Genomic DNA, 15693 nt, shown 5'->3' on the forward strand with positions numbered 1-15693 from the left:
CTCTCTCGCCAGAGTTTTCCAACAATAAATTACGGCAGCCAGATCGCACTGTCGTCAGCTGATGACGGTAATTAGAGGGGACTGGGGCAACCACGTGGTCAGCGCCCTGACGCAGGAACAACTTGGGAGAGCTTTTAGTTGAAACTCAATCTCTGTAATAGTTCTCGTTTTCTCAGCTTCCTCGACGCATGCGCCGTTTAGTCAGTGGCAAGAATAAATACGATCAAGCGTCCCTGTATCTGCCAAAAGGATCTAGTCCACTCCCCTTTCCCCATCACTTCTTGCGACGCCCAAAGCGGCACACGAGGAGACATTTTCTTCTTTATCCCCCTCTCGTCTTCCCCTTGTCCCCCCCTCCGTTACTCGCTCTGTTCCACATCTCCGTAACCGTACATGCTACGGGACGGTACCGACTTCAGAGACCAACTTGGAACTTTTGGATGGTGGCGACTTTTTTGTGTAGTTCGTTAATTTATCATTCATGCAAGTCTTCGATGTCTGTAAGTGTGCCCTCATGTTCCCAAGCGAAGATGAAATCCTGGGCGAATTGGACGTTATGCTCTTCTGCTAACCGAAATCGCACAGAACTTGAGAATATGGATTGAATTCGACTTTTCAAATTTCCTTCCACTGCCCACATCTCATTGGCAAAAATCAAAGAGGTGAGTGATATTTCGAATTGAACACATTTTATAAACTTTTTTGTAGTACTTATTAAATTGTCAATAAAATTCGACGTAATCTTCATCTCAATCATATATAATATAAAAATTAACTCTGTACCTTCGAATTATCCATGAATTTCAAATAAACAGATATACCTACGTTGTATGGTCAGAGAACTTTTGTTGTATTATTTTGGTATCTCTCATAAGGAGCATTCTCCAACAGCATAATAAATCGCTTTGATACTTGAACTTTAAACAAACAGCTCACACCATTGAGTACTCTTATTGCTACTTAACCGAAGTACGATGTTATTACCCTTGCTGCTGTATCGACAGTATCATCTCATCTGAAGTCTGTCACACTTCAAGTCAGCGCTAACTTGGCTAAACATTTGCGATCGTCTAAAACGCCAGTCTGAGAAGATTCCAGGTGGTAGCTTAAGTTTAAATTTATACTAAAATAAGTAGATCTTTGTTATTGTATGAATTAAATGCCAAGCAGGGAATTATGTGGCTTTTAAAAATTGGTAATAAAATTGACTAAACAACGCTCAACTATAGTATCAACCTCAACTAGATTTAGTTGTGGAATGAGTCCAAATCAAAACCCCAAAATTCCATTGAAATCACAGTTGTTCTCAAACTTTTCCTCCAGAAATCTTTTTTGTCTCCCGTCTTAAAATTGGATTTGTTTTTGTGACAATTATAAGGTTGACAATGATTATTATCTGGAAAATGCAACGTTTAAGGGTCAGATATTTCAGGCACGTTTAAGACACTGCTAGGGCAGTGTCGAGCAAACATTTTCGGTCCTGGACTCCTTTTGGTTCGTGGCTTTATCGGCGGATTCCCTTTGGCACCAAGCTTTACCAACGGATCCCCAAAATAAAATATCATTTTGTTTTATTGCTCTCACAATAAATCACAATATCGATCACAATAAAATATTGTGATCGACAAACAAAAGCATTTATAATAAACCATCACGTTTCCAAATATACAGATTAAAAAAAAAAAAAACTTTAAAACTCTCTTCGCTTGTCTTTCATTGTACAATCCTCTCGAAACACAATCACTAATATCTTGGCTTCCAGAAATGCCAGAAGGGAAAAAGGTTTCTAGCAATCAATCTGATGGATAAGACTATACCTTGTGTGTGTGTGTGTGTGTTTTTTTTCTGTGTGTGTAACTCTTTGTAGGGCACATAAACAGCAGAAAGCCCACCTCCTCGGGGACTTATTCACGGATCTCTTGGAGACTGCGGACCATGCATGCAAACATGCTACAGAAAGCCATTAACAAATGAAAAATATAATACAATTTAGTAAAATAATACTTTATTTTATTAAATTTTATTATATTTTATTATTTAGTAAAGAAGTACTAAATTAAATGCGGATATAAATTGTAAGAAATACGTATTTTCAGTAAAATAATATATAATAATAATAAAAAGTTCTGTAGCAGGTACATAATATGTCCTGCCTCTAGCATATTTAAAGTGTTTTACATTTAAGAGTCATCGGCAGGTGTTAAAAACGTTTTAATTTTCAGATATTAATAAAATTCATGGATGATAATATAACAATGTTTTTATTTTATTAATAATAATTACATATCTGTTACTGAAAGTATTGGTCTGTGATGACTAAAGTAGGATTTACATTGAAGAGTTCACGACTAAATACACCATCTATAGTTGTTCCATTACGTGTAGTATTTATCGAAAGATCTGATGGCATGTCCAAGTTGAAGAATGTTTTCAAAAATGTGCAGAGCTCTTTTCCAGCCTCAGAGTTTAATTGTAAAAAAATATTAAAACCTTAATATTTCTGTTTCTAAATTCCTTAGCTTTCCAACGATATGCTATACGTCCACATTATTTCGCTTATTACGTGCAAAAATTTCTTTGATCACACGTTCATATTTTCCACTATCCTAGAAAAACTACTGTAGTTTTCAGAGGTTTGAAAGTTTTTCCTCTAGTATAGAGCTGAGATGAAGCTTCCTGCAAAATTTCATTAAATTTGGTCCAGTAGAACATAAATTATTGTTGCCATCATACAAGTCTGATTGCAACAATACAAGTTACAATAATTCGCTTCTGCAGGAAGCTGAAGGCGACGTCACTTCCGTAACGCTTTTCGCGTGACGGTTTTTCGTTTCAAAATTTTTGGAACATCGCCAGTAAAAATCTTTTTAACGTCGAAGACATACTAAAAATTCTTCACATTTCATGGTAACAATGTAGCCTAAGTGAGTTTAGATAAGTGAAAAGCAGAACGGTGGAAGCTATGAAGAGGAAGCCTCACTTCATCCCGCCATTTTCTGATATCACATCGTCTATAGCCCGATTAGGAGTTATAGTCGCGCTATAGATGATGCTTCCATTACCAGAAGATGGAATCATAGACCTTAGGAAACTTTGATTGTAAACCAGCGTATTTTTCACTGGTTTCTTAAGCGATGGATTTGAGATTTCTCCGAGTTTCATGGGGGTAAAATGAATATCAACTTGTTTCAGCTGTTTTTTTTTTTTTTTGTGACAGGTACTGTATCTTTTTTTTCCCCTCAGGTATCTTCCTCAGCGTTTCCTTGATTCTAGAAATTTTTCCAAAGACGACTTTTTCTCTGAATGAAAAATTGTCTAATGGCAATTTTTCATTGTGAGATTGGTGCAGCTTAACCAAGTGTTGGACCAAACACCATTCGTCCAAGTCGATATCTGCGCGCGATGCTGCAATGTTGCAATAACACTGAAGATAAGCAAATTTCTTGTTTACACTCCTGGACGGCCAAATTGAGTCAGAGCAGTTTACATGATAAAAAAATATCACTGCATTTATTAGTCAAGTGAGTTCGAACCACGAGCGTTGCAAATGCATGTTATACTGTATCCTCTCATTTTATCCCTATACCTGAAGCAGATATTCCAAAATTGCTGGTTGGTAATCTGATCTATTATAAAAAAGATCAACACAACAAAAAACTGCCATATTAAGGTTCAATCCAACATGAAAGTTTTTATATGACTCGATAACAATAGTTGGTAATCTGATCTATTATAAAAAAGATCAACACAACACCTCATCCAGCTATGTGCATTATATACATAAACTGCCTGTATTCTTTGGTCGGTTTGATGTTTTGCTGGAATTAAAACTCGAGTTTCCAGGAGAAAAACTCTTGCTATCTTCTCCTGAGACCATCTAATTCAGCCATGGCATGAAAAAATCCATAAAAGTTCCTCGTGTCATTGACAGGATTCGAACCAGGACCTTTTCCACTCGGTGGTGTGTGAATATGTGGTGATCATAACCAATGTGCTACCTGCGAGGACATAATTCGACACAAATCTCTTAAATAGCAATCATTATGCGCGAACACAACGTTTAATTTTCTAGCAGCAACCATCGATATTAACAGGGTGGCCGGGAGCATTATCTAAACCCATGAGCCCTTTGAATGTAAGGTTTTCTCTTGCACAATAATAGTCTTTTAAAGCTGAAGCAGCAACACCGATAACCATTAGTGGTATAGCCACCTTCGTATCCCAAGCCTTTTTTGATAGCACCTCATTTAACGGGCAGTGTTAGAATCTTGACCTGGATTAAGATGCGCATGCTAAACGTAGTTCATCCATTTCGGAAGAGCGCGTGGATCAAACACAACTTTGGAGAGTTTCGAACAATTTACAAGGACAACAGTGAAGGAGTTTTACTTTTAATGAAGGATTTTCATATTATCTACAGTATCTTAATATGTTATCTATGGGTATTTCAGACTTATCACACCTCTAAGTAGTACAGCATTTTAAGGAAATTCGATATATTCCTTAATTGATTAATTAAAAATTGTGTATTATGTTTGTATTTCAAATTTATTATTTTAATCAATGCAATTAAGACAGTAGCACGGTCATTTATATCTATCTAAAAGGGATATTTTATTTAATAAAAAATACCATTGGAGTATTACCGTCAATAATGATTTATTGTCGGCCATTTTGTTTCAAGATGACCGACGTTTTGAAATAAAAAATAAAACCGTAAGATATGTCCTAGGACTCTCCTCCTTCATATGTACTGTAAATCTAGAAAGAAATGAACCGTAAAGAAAACAGTTATAAGTAGAACTAGATTCAACTAAGAGAACTAAGCAAAATATCACTCCCCACCGCCATCAAGGCTTATATGACCACACTGTAATCTTATTCAGCATTGGGGAAAGGAAAACAAACATTAGACAAATAAAAAGAGAACAAAAAATTGATAGAATATAAGGTTAATCATCTGAACGTGGATTATCTGATATCTCGATTATCCGGCCCAATCATGGAACTGGCAGATTTTGATTATTCGACCCAATCATGGAACTGGTAGATAGCATCACCTATATGAGGTGTCTACAGATTAATTTTGTTTATTTTAAACCAGTTAAAATATTTTAACAATACAGTAAAAGTAAATTAGCTTTCAGCTAATGAGAAGACTGAAGCTTTCGTTTAGCAATACAGTATCAGGTGGCGAAATTCAAATGGGACTTTTTTCTTTTTTTTTAAGGCCAGTGACGTAACTGTTTTTGAAAAGCTGGTTTCTACAGTTGTGTAATTTGTCTATAGCGCTGTAATAACGATTCTTGATATCTGGAATTCTGTGCACAGAGTGAAAGATTTTTCTGTCCTGTGGAACTCTCAACTTAATAGATTCAGTATCTTGAACAAGAATACTTACGTTTCTATTCTGGCTCTTTTAAAGTCTTTAAAAATGCATTTTATGTAGTACCACTTTAACCGAGGGTTCCCTGTAATCTGCTGTTTATATCTGTGGTTGAATTAGCTGTAAAGCTTCGTTTCGTTTATTGTGTTGTCTACAACTTAAATGTGTCTACTACTACCCATCAAAGGAAAAACTGGTATAATTGAAAAATTGCAAAAGGTGCTGACACACAAAAATCCAAATTTTTATGTGTCAATAGCACGAAGTACGAATTTCTGTGAAAAACTCTTTGGGGAGGGGAGGGGAAGGAAAGATGAATAAACATTGAATGAATAAACATTGGTGTAGTTTGCAGTTTTTCATAACTGTATTATGAATATTCTTTTCTGTAAGTCTAATTTATATCATGTTTTTGTAGGTTTGCTACCACAAATATCTCTGTCCATTAACCACCTTTCTCACGAGCTAAAGATCAAGATCAGTCGTTTTTGTACGAGCATGGTAGCCGAAATGAGGAGTTGCAGATACGAAGGCAGTCCGTGCTACAGTCGAGGATGCGGAGAACAGCCACATCTATTTGTCTACTCTTTGACAGAATCGGCACCATCACCGTTCGCTACACCGCCCGCCTCTGTATCCCCGCACGAGAGTCCAAGCTCCCCTACATGGGACAGACACGCAGCGGCACTCCAGTACAGAAGACAAGTGACCTTCCCTCACTATCCCTTTCCCAGGTGCTCGGCAGAGCAAAGCTACATGAACGGTGCCGTGGCTTCTGACCTTCGACACCACTCGAAGTACGAAGACGGACACGTGAGTGGACATTACAACAAAGACAGGTTTACGGACGGGTTTAAGAGAAGGGACATCAAAAGTCTACCGACCCAGCAGCCCTCGAAGTGTGACTTCCGTCGTCGGAGTTCATCAGACGACGGGGTTCATCCGGAGTCGGCAAGGACCTCGGCACACAGTAGTCCAGTCCCGGAAGACCCTCTGCCCAACCATTTCTCCAGGAAAGACGCTCCGATGCCGCCCATGGAGGTCGAAAGACGAAATGATCCTTCTACATCGGAGGACGCCGATCATGTGCCTCATGTCCTTGCCCCTCAGTATCAGGGACAGCCGCAACGCCGTTGTTTACTGTGGGCCTGTAAAGCTTGCAAAAGGAAGACAGTAACAATTGACCGTCGGAAAGCAGCGACGCTGCGCGAGAGACGGCGTCTGAGAAAAGTAAACGAAGCCTTCGAGACACTGAAGAGACGGACGTGTGCTAATCCCAACCAAAGGTTGCCGAAGGTGGAGATACTCCGAAATGCGATAGAATACATAGAAAGTCTGGAGGAACTGCTGCACGGAGCTAAAGCCTTGCATCGTGTCGGGGATCTTAGAAGCAGCAGAGATGCAGACACGGCAAGCAACGGCAGTGATTACACGGTAAGTACATTGCATGTGTGGAATCCTTTCGCTTTCTGTTAACAATGCAGGCAAAAAGCAGTAGAATTGCAAATCCATTACTTCAAGTATTCCTTATAAATGCCAAATATTCAAGCATCTCATCCTCTATCAGAGGATGAGATGCTTGAACACTTAATATACACAGAGACCTCATTGCCCAAGTTACGTTGGACTAATTTCAAAAAATCTGAACTCTCTCCCTCCATCTCTCTCTCTAAACGGGATTTTTAAACGAGTGAAATTCTTCGCATTTAAATTAACATCACAATTAGCTAAAGGCAAAATTGACTCTCGGAAAAATTTTAATAATTTAAACATTATAAAATGATTAATTACGCAAAAATAGTTTTTATCTTACATAGTATACAGATTGAGATAATAAGATAACTGATAGTTTACAAAATGGAATTTATTGAGAACAGAATACAAGTAACAGATTGGTATTCAGTTCAAGTTGTATTCTTCATAAGACGCGTTACCGAAGTTGCGCAGATCAGTGACGAATACAGTCAAGGAACTCCTCGAGCCGTTAAAATTCAATACTAGTCATAATACTTTGAGCAATCTAACTTCATGTTTTCAGGAAGTTCTTGTAGCAGCTTCCTTGATGAATCAGATTTGGCTGGAAGTGATCATGTGGTCGAAGATTCGTTTCCTGTAATTAACATCACAGTGGAAAAGCTATCAATTCCATCAAGGTTTATGGGATTGTTCCAGTATGTCACTTAATTGTGGTCTATAAGGGTGTGATGTGCTCTGATGGGAACCTCCATTTGAAGAAAAGTCCTCTGCTGTTGAAACACGGACAACCACCAGAGGAAATAAAAGCAACAAAAATGTAATATTAATGATAGAGTACCAATGCACACTAATTTTTTTTATTTTATTAAGACAATATTTTTGCTTACTATAATGTTTGCAGTATATTACTTAGAGCTGTATGGTTAGGTTAGGTGTATATTAGGCTGGTTTTAGGCGCATCAGCATCTTAGGCTATATTGCGCCTTATATGATATTCCTGTAATTTGCGTGTGTTGTGTGGTCCATTTGCTATATCCTGGATGAAAACCCAGAGTTTCCGGGAGAAAAACCATGCAAGGTTCGCCTGAGACCGACTAACTCAGCGATTTTGTGAAAAAGGCCCATAAAAATTCCTGGAGTTATTGACGGGATTCAAACTCTGGTCTTTTCCCCCTGATGTGCTACCCACGAGGTCTTGTATGTTAAGCGCTAATGCAACTAGGTTATAAGGCGTCAGTATAATCTACAGTGGCGGACAAAAAAAATGCATCACCTTAAAATAAAGTAACATTTATAGTGAAACGTATAAGATATTGTTTGATTATAGTCATGTTGTTTGTCGCAAAACAAAGGTATTGCGTCAGAAAACGCTTCTATTGCATCAGGCAGTAATTGCAAGGTGCACTGATGTTCAAAGAAAGTGCATCACCTGGGAATTTCACATTTCTAACCCTTTTTCGCGATGTTATGTTACATTAATGACTAGCAGCACAAATAGAAGTAGAAACAAAAGATATTTGTTAATAGTTAAAAGCTAAGTAATATTTGACAGGTGCTCTCAAAACATTACAAAATGAGTATCTGCAACCTTTATACAACAGTTTTGGTAAAGACGACAATTATGGCTGAAATGTTATCAGAAGCCCTCAGTTTGCTTCAGTTCATCATTTTAAATGGAAAACAAAATGAAAAGTTGACCAGGTGCAAACTAATATTTAGTTGAACCGCCTCTGGCCCTGATGACAGCAGCACACCGTCGAGGCATTGACAAGATCAATTTCTGAAGATAATCAACTGATAGTTCGTGGTTCCAAACACCAATTATGGCTTCCTCAAGTTCACGAAGGGTCTTTTGTTTCTTTCTGGCAACTGCAGATTCCACACAATGCCAACAGTTCTCTATAGGATTTAGGTCCGGGCTGTTTCCTGGCCAGCTAACAGTTGTAATGAACCGTTCTTCCAACCATTTTTCCACCTGTAACAAATCACTGTCGAACCATTTTTCCACCGTAAACACATCACTGTCGAACCTCTAATGCAGAAATGAAGTAACTACAAGAGTGCCCACTTACACTTTTCGTCCGATGACAAGGAACAGAGGCGTCCTGAAAGATGCAGTTACTTGGCAGGTTGAAATGGTCTCTAATGGTTGGCAGTAATTTGCCTTCCAGTATAGCCAGGTATCCATTGGCATTTACGGAACCTTTTATAAACTGCAAGTGATACGAAATGCATCCCCATATCATTTGGCTGGTAGGGAATTTCACTGTAGACATCATCCAGTCTGGATGGTATTCTTCACCACGTCTACGGCGAATCGTTTGTCTCCCATCAGAGCCATGCAGATTGAATTTCTTCTCAGCCGAGAAAATAACTGACTTCCACTACTCGGGGGTCCATTTTATATGTTCCTTACACCAAATTAATCGGGCCTTTTTCAATTTTTCTGTGAGGAGGAGCTTCTTCTTAGGACGATGGGGTACAAGCCCATTTTTGAAGAGGCGTCTTCTGACTGTTACTGCACTTGCTACCACTCCTGTATGTTCTTCCCATTCTTTTTTCAGCTTAGACGAAGAAGCTTTACGGTTTTTAAGGCATAAGCGCTACAAAATGCGATCCTGTTTTGGCGTACAGACTCGTTTGCGTCCGGTTCCTTTTTTCCTATCAGCAGAACCAGTATTTTTGAGTTTGGAAAGAAATCTACTCACTGTCGACTGATTACAAGACACTCTATAAGCAATATGACGGGAAGTACATCCTTCCTCAAGTAAAGCAACAATAGCACTCTTTCTTCGTGGCGTCAAGTGCACGTAACTCGCCATCCTGACACAAGCAAGGAATGACTGCAACTCTTGTAGAGAGTGCTTATATAGCTGAAAGTAACGGCTGATGCAATATTACGTCATCACTTACGTTATTTACGTTATTTGAACGACAATTACAATTTTAAGGGATGATGCACTTTCTTTGAATGGAAAGCAAAATGATGCAATGGAAAACGGCTGATGCAATACACTGCATGGCAGTGTATTGCATCAGCCGTTTCTATAAATATGCCGTTGTAACGGTATACATTTCATTAGTATCCTGTTTTGTGGGGACGTTGGCATGGCTCCATATGTTCAATTGACACCAAGAAAAAAAAAAAAAAATGTAGCTGTTGCACCGCCCCAGGAAGGGCTATTGCTGATTAAATAAGCTGCCACTAGCCAACAGAATCCCGGGTGCTGAAATCAAAGCGTAAAACCGGTGATGTGAAGGGAAGACCTGGATCAGGCCGTAAGAGAGTGACTACGCCCTCCCAAGATCGATATTTGAAACAGCTATGCCTTCGTAATTGCCATGCTAGTGCTCCTAATCTAAAACTGCACTTTGAGATGGTGTTGAAACAAGTGCACGAAGTATCCAAAGACGACTTTCGGAATGTGGTCTGCATGCCTATCGGCTCAAGAAGAAGCCTTTGTTGACCCAACAAATGAGGAAGAAGCAACTTGTTTGGGCTAAAATGCGTGTTTCATGGACAAAAGAGCAATGGGACACTGTCATCTTTTCTGACGAATCGAAATTCAACCTGCATGGCTCGGATGGAAAGTGATATGTCAGAAGATGAAAATCGGAGGCATCCCATCCTGACTGCATAACACCGACTGTACAGTTCTCCGCCGGTCAAATAGTCTGGGGATGCATAACAAGCAAAGGGGTGGGGTGAATTAAGTTTATTAACGGAACGATGAATGCAGAAACCTACACTGCTATTTTGGAACCCGTTATTAGGGATCACCACACAGATGTCCAAAACTGCATTTTTCAACAGGACTCAGCACCTTGCCACACAGCAAAATTGGTAAGTTTTATGCTATTTAGATTTAATGATGAGTTTTCTTCTTATCTCACAAGGCTTAAAACATACTTACACCAATAGTTTCCTTCGTTTTTCTCCCTTAAGGTGCAGTCATACCTCAGAAATTCTGGAATTACAATGTTGGACTGGCCCAGCAACAGTCAGATTTGAACCCTATTGAAAATTTCTGGTACATAATGTCGTCTAAAATTGCTCAGAAGAAGCCAACAGATCGTTGCCAACAGATTTGTAATTGCAGCTTCAGGAGGAACAACAAAATATTGAGGGCTTATTTTGCTGATTTACAGTACATAATACTATTACGTTAACTTGCCATTTCAATTTGCACACGTAAATGCAATAAAATGTATGTTTGTTTGTTTGTCATGATTTCTCATATTTCCATTAATTACCATTTTACCCATTGAGAAGATATTTATGGCAATTAGGTATATCAGATGGAGTCTTTTTGTTGGATTTCATTCACAGAGATATATATCCCATCTAGCAAATGCATTTCGAACATTTCTGCAACCCACAATGCAGCGCAAAACATTATTTGCAAAATTCACAAGTAATGCAGTTTTTTTGTCCGCCATTGTATATGTAATTTTCGTATATACTTCGTTTGGTTTGCTGAAGATAAAAAACCCGCATTTTTGGGTCAAACAAAAAAAAAAAAAAGAAAAGAAAAATACAATCCAAAGTCGTGCAAAAAAAGGCCACAAAAATTCATCTCATTATTGACAGGATTCGAACTCAGTCGTTTCCTGTGCTGTGTCGAAAGACGGTGATTATATCCACTTGCTATTCACGAGGGTGATTATATGGTCTTAAACGCTGTGAGGTTTCCATATCAAAAATTATCTTTCTGATAATGATGATTGGTCTGATGCTGTTATGATCCGTTAGAAATTAGCCAGGTATTATTTTATTTCTTTGTTTTAAAAAATGGAACAAAAGATTGACTGACTGTAGTTTGTTTTCCAGCATGGACAAGGTTCCTGGAGCGAATGATATACATTGAACAACGTATAATCACGAAATAATAATACTGAGAAGTTATACAGTATTGGATTGCATTTAATTATGCCTTCGTAGGGGTAGCGCAGTGAATAGCAATCCCGCTTTTCTCACATTACGTGAAAAAGCCTGGAATCCATTCCCGTAGCTTTCCGAAGTTGGAAATCACTTCCCATCAGGGCAGATGAAGTGTTTATAAGATATTTTCATACTCCGGTCGAGTTCATCGATTCCTTGAGCATGGATTATGGGTTTTTAACTACTAGAAATTCGGATTTTCATTTCGCAAATAAGCAAACAGACCATGACTTCAAATTTTGCTGATACTGACACCTCCTCCCGGCCTTTGTTGCTTGACGAAAATTCTAAACAACCCAAGTAGAGTATGTAGTTTTTTTATTTGCTTTCCATTATAAATATCTGGTTACTTTCCATTTCACGAAAAGGGTAGGTATACCTAATAACGTGGCAAATCAGTTTACTATTATTGTATTGCCATCGACGAAAAATAGATTTCAAGCTTTTCAGAAACTAAATAACAAAGCAAAATTTTAGAAACACAAATCATCTTCGCCTCCAAAGAAATTTTGTATCATTACTTCGCATGCAAATCATGTTTACAGTGTTTTGGGAAGCTGATAGTGGACCCTTTCCGGACGAAATCAAGGAAGCACAACTCCCACAAAATCCTAGGAAACTGTTGCTCTCTATTTACCGAGATAATGACACGAAATTCCTCAACAGGCAGAGATGAATGCTCTCAAACTCTTTTAACCTTTTGGTCTCTGGTTAAAGTCATGAAGCTTTTTTTACATATATGATTGTCCCGAAGTAAGTTTCAATGCTCTTCGTAACTTATAAGTTGCTCACATTCCTGTTGTTGTTGTTGTTGTTTGTGGTTTGAGCTGCTTCGGCTATATTGCGCCTCACACATTCCCGTATTTAATATTCAAGGATGCTCTATAAATCATCCAATCCTATAGTAATTCATTTTCATTATTTGCTTTTTATACTTGACACTGTTTAATTCAGTGCCAAGGAAGAAAACAAAACAAAAATTGATTGTTAACTTAACGATGTCAGTTATGAAAGGTGGAAAATATTCAGATGCGGCTTTTAAACAACCATCCTTCTTCTGGGATTATCTCAATGAATTCGAATATTTAAGATGCTATTAGTTAATAGTTAATATACACTCAGTAGCCAAGAATTAGAAATCATTATTCAATATCTAGTCCACCTTCTGCTCGAAGTACAGCCGATACGCGTGGTGGCATGGATTCCACTAAGTGTATGAGGGAGTTTAACTCCAGATTCGATCATTCTTCTATCAGAATATTTTTCAGTTGCTGTATTGTGGTCGATAGAGAACTGTGAAGCCGAACTGCACTTTCCCATATCCCAGATATTTTAAATTGGATTCGGATATGGAGAATTACGCAGCCAGGATAGATGTTGAAAATCTTGGGAATGTTCCTCAAGCCATTCAGATCTGATTTTTGCATGGAATAGTTGCGTTGTTGTGTTGAAAGAATCCATCAGAATCCGGATAAAAATGAAGCATTGCAGGTTGAGATTGGCCCGTACGACAGAAAGACATTCATTGAAGGTAATACGATCCTCTAATGGTATGACCGGATCCAGTCTGTACTAACAAAACATACTCCATACATCCTCAGCCACTTTGGTGGGGGGGGGGGGATGCAAGATAATTTGGATGCACAGTTTCGTGAGATTCACGCCACATTTTCACCTTACCATTGGTGCAAAAAAGTGTAAATCGAGACTCGTCAGACCATATTATTATTTTTTTTTTTTTCACTCTTCCACAGTTTCGTCTTGTCGTTGCGTTGGCGGCACCACTCCAGTCGAATCTTCCGATTTTTTTACAGAAAAAAAAAAAATGGATTTCCTATAGGCACACGACTACCAAATCCCAGATTCTTCAACTCCCGCCCATAGTTCGGTTGTAAATGGGTCTTTCTTTGCCTAAATTGAATTTGCTGCATACTGGACCGTCTGTTCTGACACACGATTAGCTTTAAATTCCTGCGGTCTTGTCCTTGGGAGACTGACGTTCTACCGCATTTCTTCCTTTCAGAGCTGCATTCTCTTTCGTCTTCCACTCATTATATATTTATGAGACGGTTGTTTCCGACATACCAGTGAATTTTTTTCTTTGTTTTCCTTGTTTTACGGCTCTTGCTAAAAGGCGCTCTAACAGTAACGCCTTTCTGAAAATCGGAAAGATTACCTGTCTTCCTCATGACTGGCTCTACTAAGAAGAGCCAGTAAAGCGTACAGTATTTATCGGACATTGAGGAATTTGTGATCATCATCATCATCAGCCATTTTCAACCCACTGCAACTTTCCAGTTCCTTCTGTTTTGTGCAATGGCCATCCACTAATTACCCACAAACGCTTGAATTTCATCTGTCCATCTCCGTTGTTGTTGTCCGGGCCAGGCTTTCTTGGGTACCATTCTGTTATTTTCTTAGTCCATCGTCATCATGTCTTCGAGCTATGCGCCCTGCCCAAGTCCATTTCAGTTCTTTAGTTTTGATAAGAATGTCCTTTATTTGTGATCATACCAGGTGACAACTTAGATCTGTATTCCGAAAGTCAGCTTGGTAAAAATACTTAAAGTTTCGACCATGAGCACGTCTTTTTCAGATCATCACATCACGTTATATGTGGGTTGTGTTTATCGATAGTTCGAAACAAAAATCATCAAAAGGACTCCTGTGTTCTGAACAGTGCAACGAGCCAAACAGATAGTGAAGTGCCATTAAAAAGTAATTCCAGAAAAGATATCATGTATCGTGGCAAGCAATATCCTGAATAATTGGTCTTGTTACAATATAATCACTTCTGTAAACAGGTTTGAATACGAAACTGTAAAATATTGGAAAATAAACAAGTTAAAACATAAACTAGATTGGACCAAAAAGACGCCTTTGTAATGGAAGGCATTGTTGAAGTTATAAACTGAATTTTCCATATTCCTTATCTTCTTTTTGTGATGATGATTGTAAGAATTTTTGTCTTATTATTCAAAGCTTTTCCAACGAACTATCCTCCATCTTTTAATTTAGATCGCCGGTTGTAATTCTTTTCACGGTTAACTTTTTTCTTTCCTAGAAACGTGATTAGCTCATGTGAAGGTTCTGTAATAAGGCTTTCCATCTCTTGATGAATTCGGACAGGAAATATATATTTTTAATTCTAACCTACTATATTTACTTTATTTTGTGCATACTCATAATTATAAATTTGTACCTTTACAGATTCTTTTATTGTTTAATTTTTATGATGTTAACTGACTTAACGTTGTAATGGAGCTCAGGGTTCAAAAAATCACTCTCTGATTTAATTTCTCTTCTTCCAAAGCTGCATAAAACTATGGTTGGTTGATTTTTTTTTGGCCAAGACAACTAAGGCCATCTGTATCTGTTTGTATCTATGTCATGGCTGTTCGGGAGCGTCACCCCATAGCCACCTTGTAGCTCTATGCTGAAGTCGCTGCCAAGCAAGTCATTTATGTTGTGTGTGTATGTTATATTCTGTTGAAATGTTCGACCCGGCCACTTAGCAAGGAGGAAACAGAAATCACAAGGAAAGCTGATTCCTAGTTCCCGTTCTTGCTACGAGAAGGAGGGACACTTCATGTGGATACCCTGTCTGGATTAACCTTCCCCCGAAAAAAACTCGTAATGTTCCTCTCAACATATTATTATATACCGTGCATCAACCAAATTAATAGTCAGTTATCAACAGTTAAAAGTCAGTTATCAACGTTATCAACAGTTAAATACTCAATTAAGGCATACTTTATTTTAAAAAAATAATAATCTCCGGCAGACAGGCTCAAGGAGATCTTGTGAAGAAGAGCCGAGGCATGCCAAACACCAACTACTAATCCTGTACCAGAAAAATTCCACCTCTGAAAAACGAAGTCCAGCAAGG

At 38.3% G+C, this 15693-nt stretch overlaps 1 protein-coding gene across 1 annotated transcript in view; it reads left to right on the forward strand.

Moving 5' to 3' along the window:
- Nucleotides 1-256: 256 nt before the first annotated feature.
- Nucleotides 257-15693, forward strand: part of LOC150080322 (myogenic factor 5-like) — a 66439-nt gene continuing 51002 nt past the window's right edge. The window contains exons 1-2 of the mRNA XM_090382153.1: nt 257-662; nt 5805-6820. Coding sequence (XP_090238279.1) covers nt 5885-6820 — 936 coding nt within the window. The 5' untranslated portion in view covers nt 257-662; nt 5805-5884. The remainder of the gene's footprint in view (nt 663-5804; nt 6821-15693) is intronic.

The sequence above is a fragment of the Mastigoproctus giganteus genome, chromosome 9, assembly GCF_048544385.1.
Source record: "Mastigoproctus giganteus isolate SK-2022 chromosome 9, ASM4854438v1, whole genome shotgun sequence".
In the NCBI taxonomy this organism is placed as follows: domain Eukaryota; kingdom Metazoa; phylum Arthropoda; class Arachnida; order Uropygi; family Thelyphonidae; genus Mastigoproctus; species Mastigoproctus giganteus.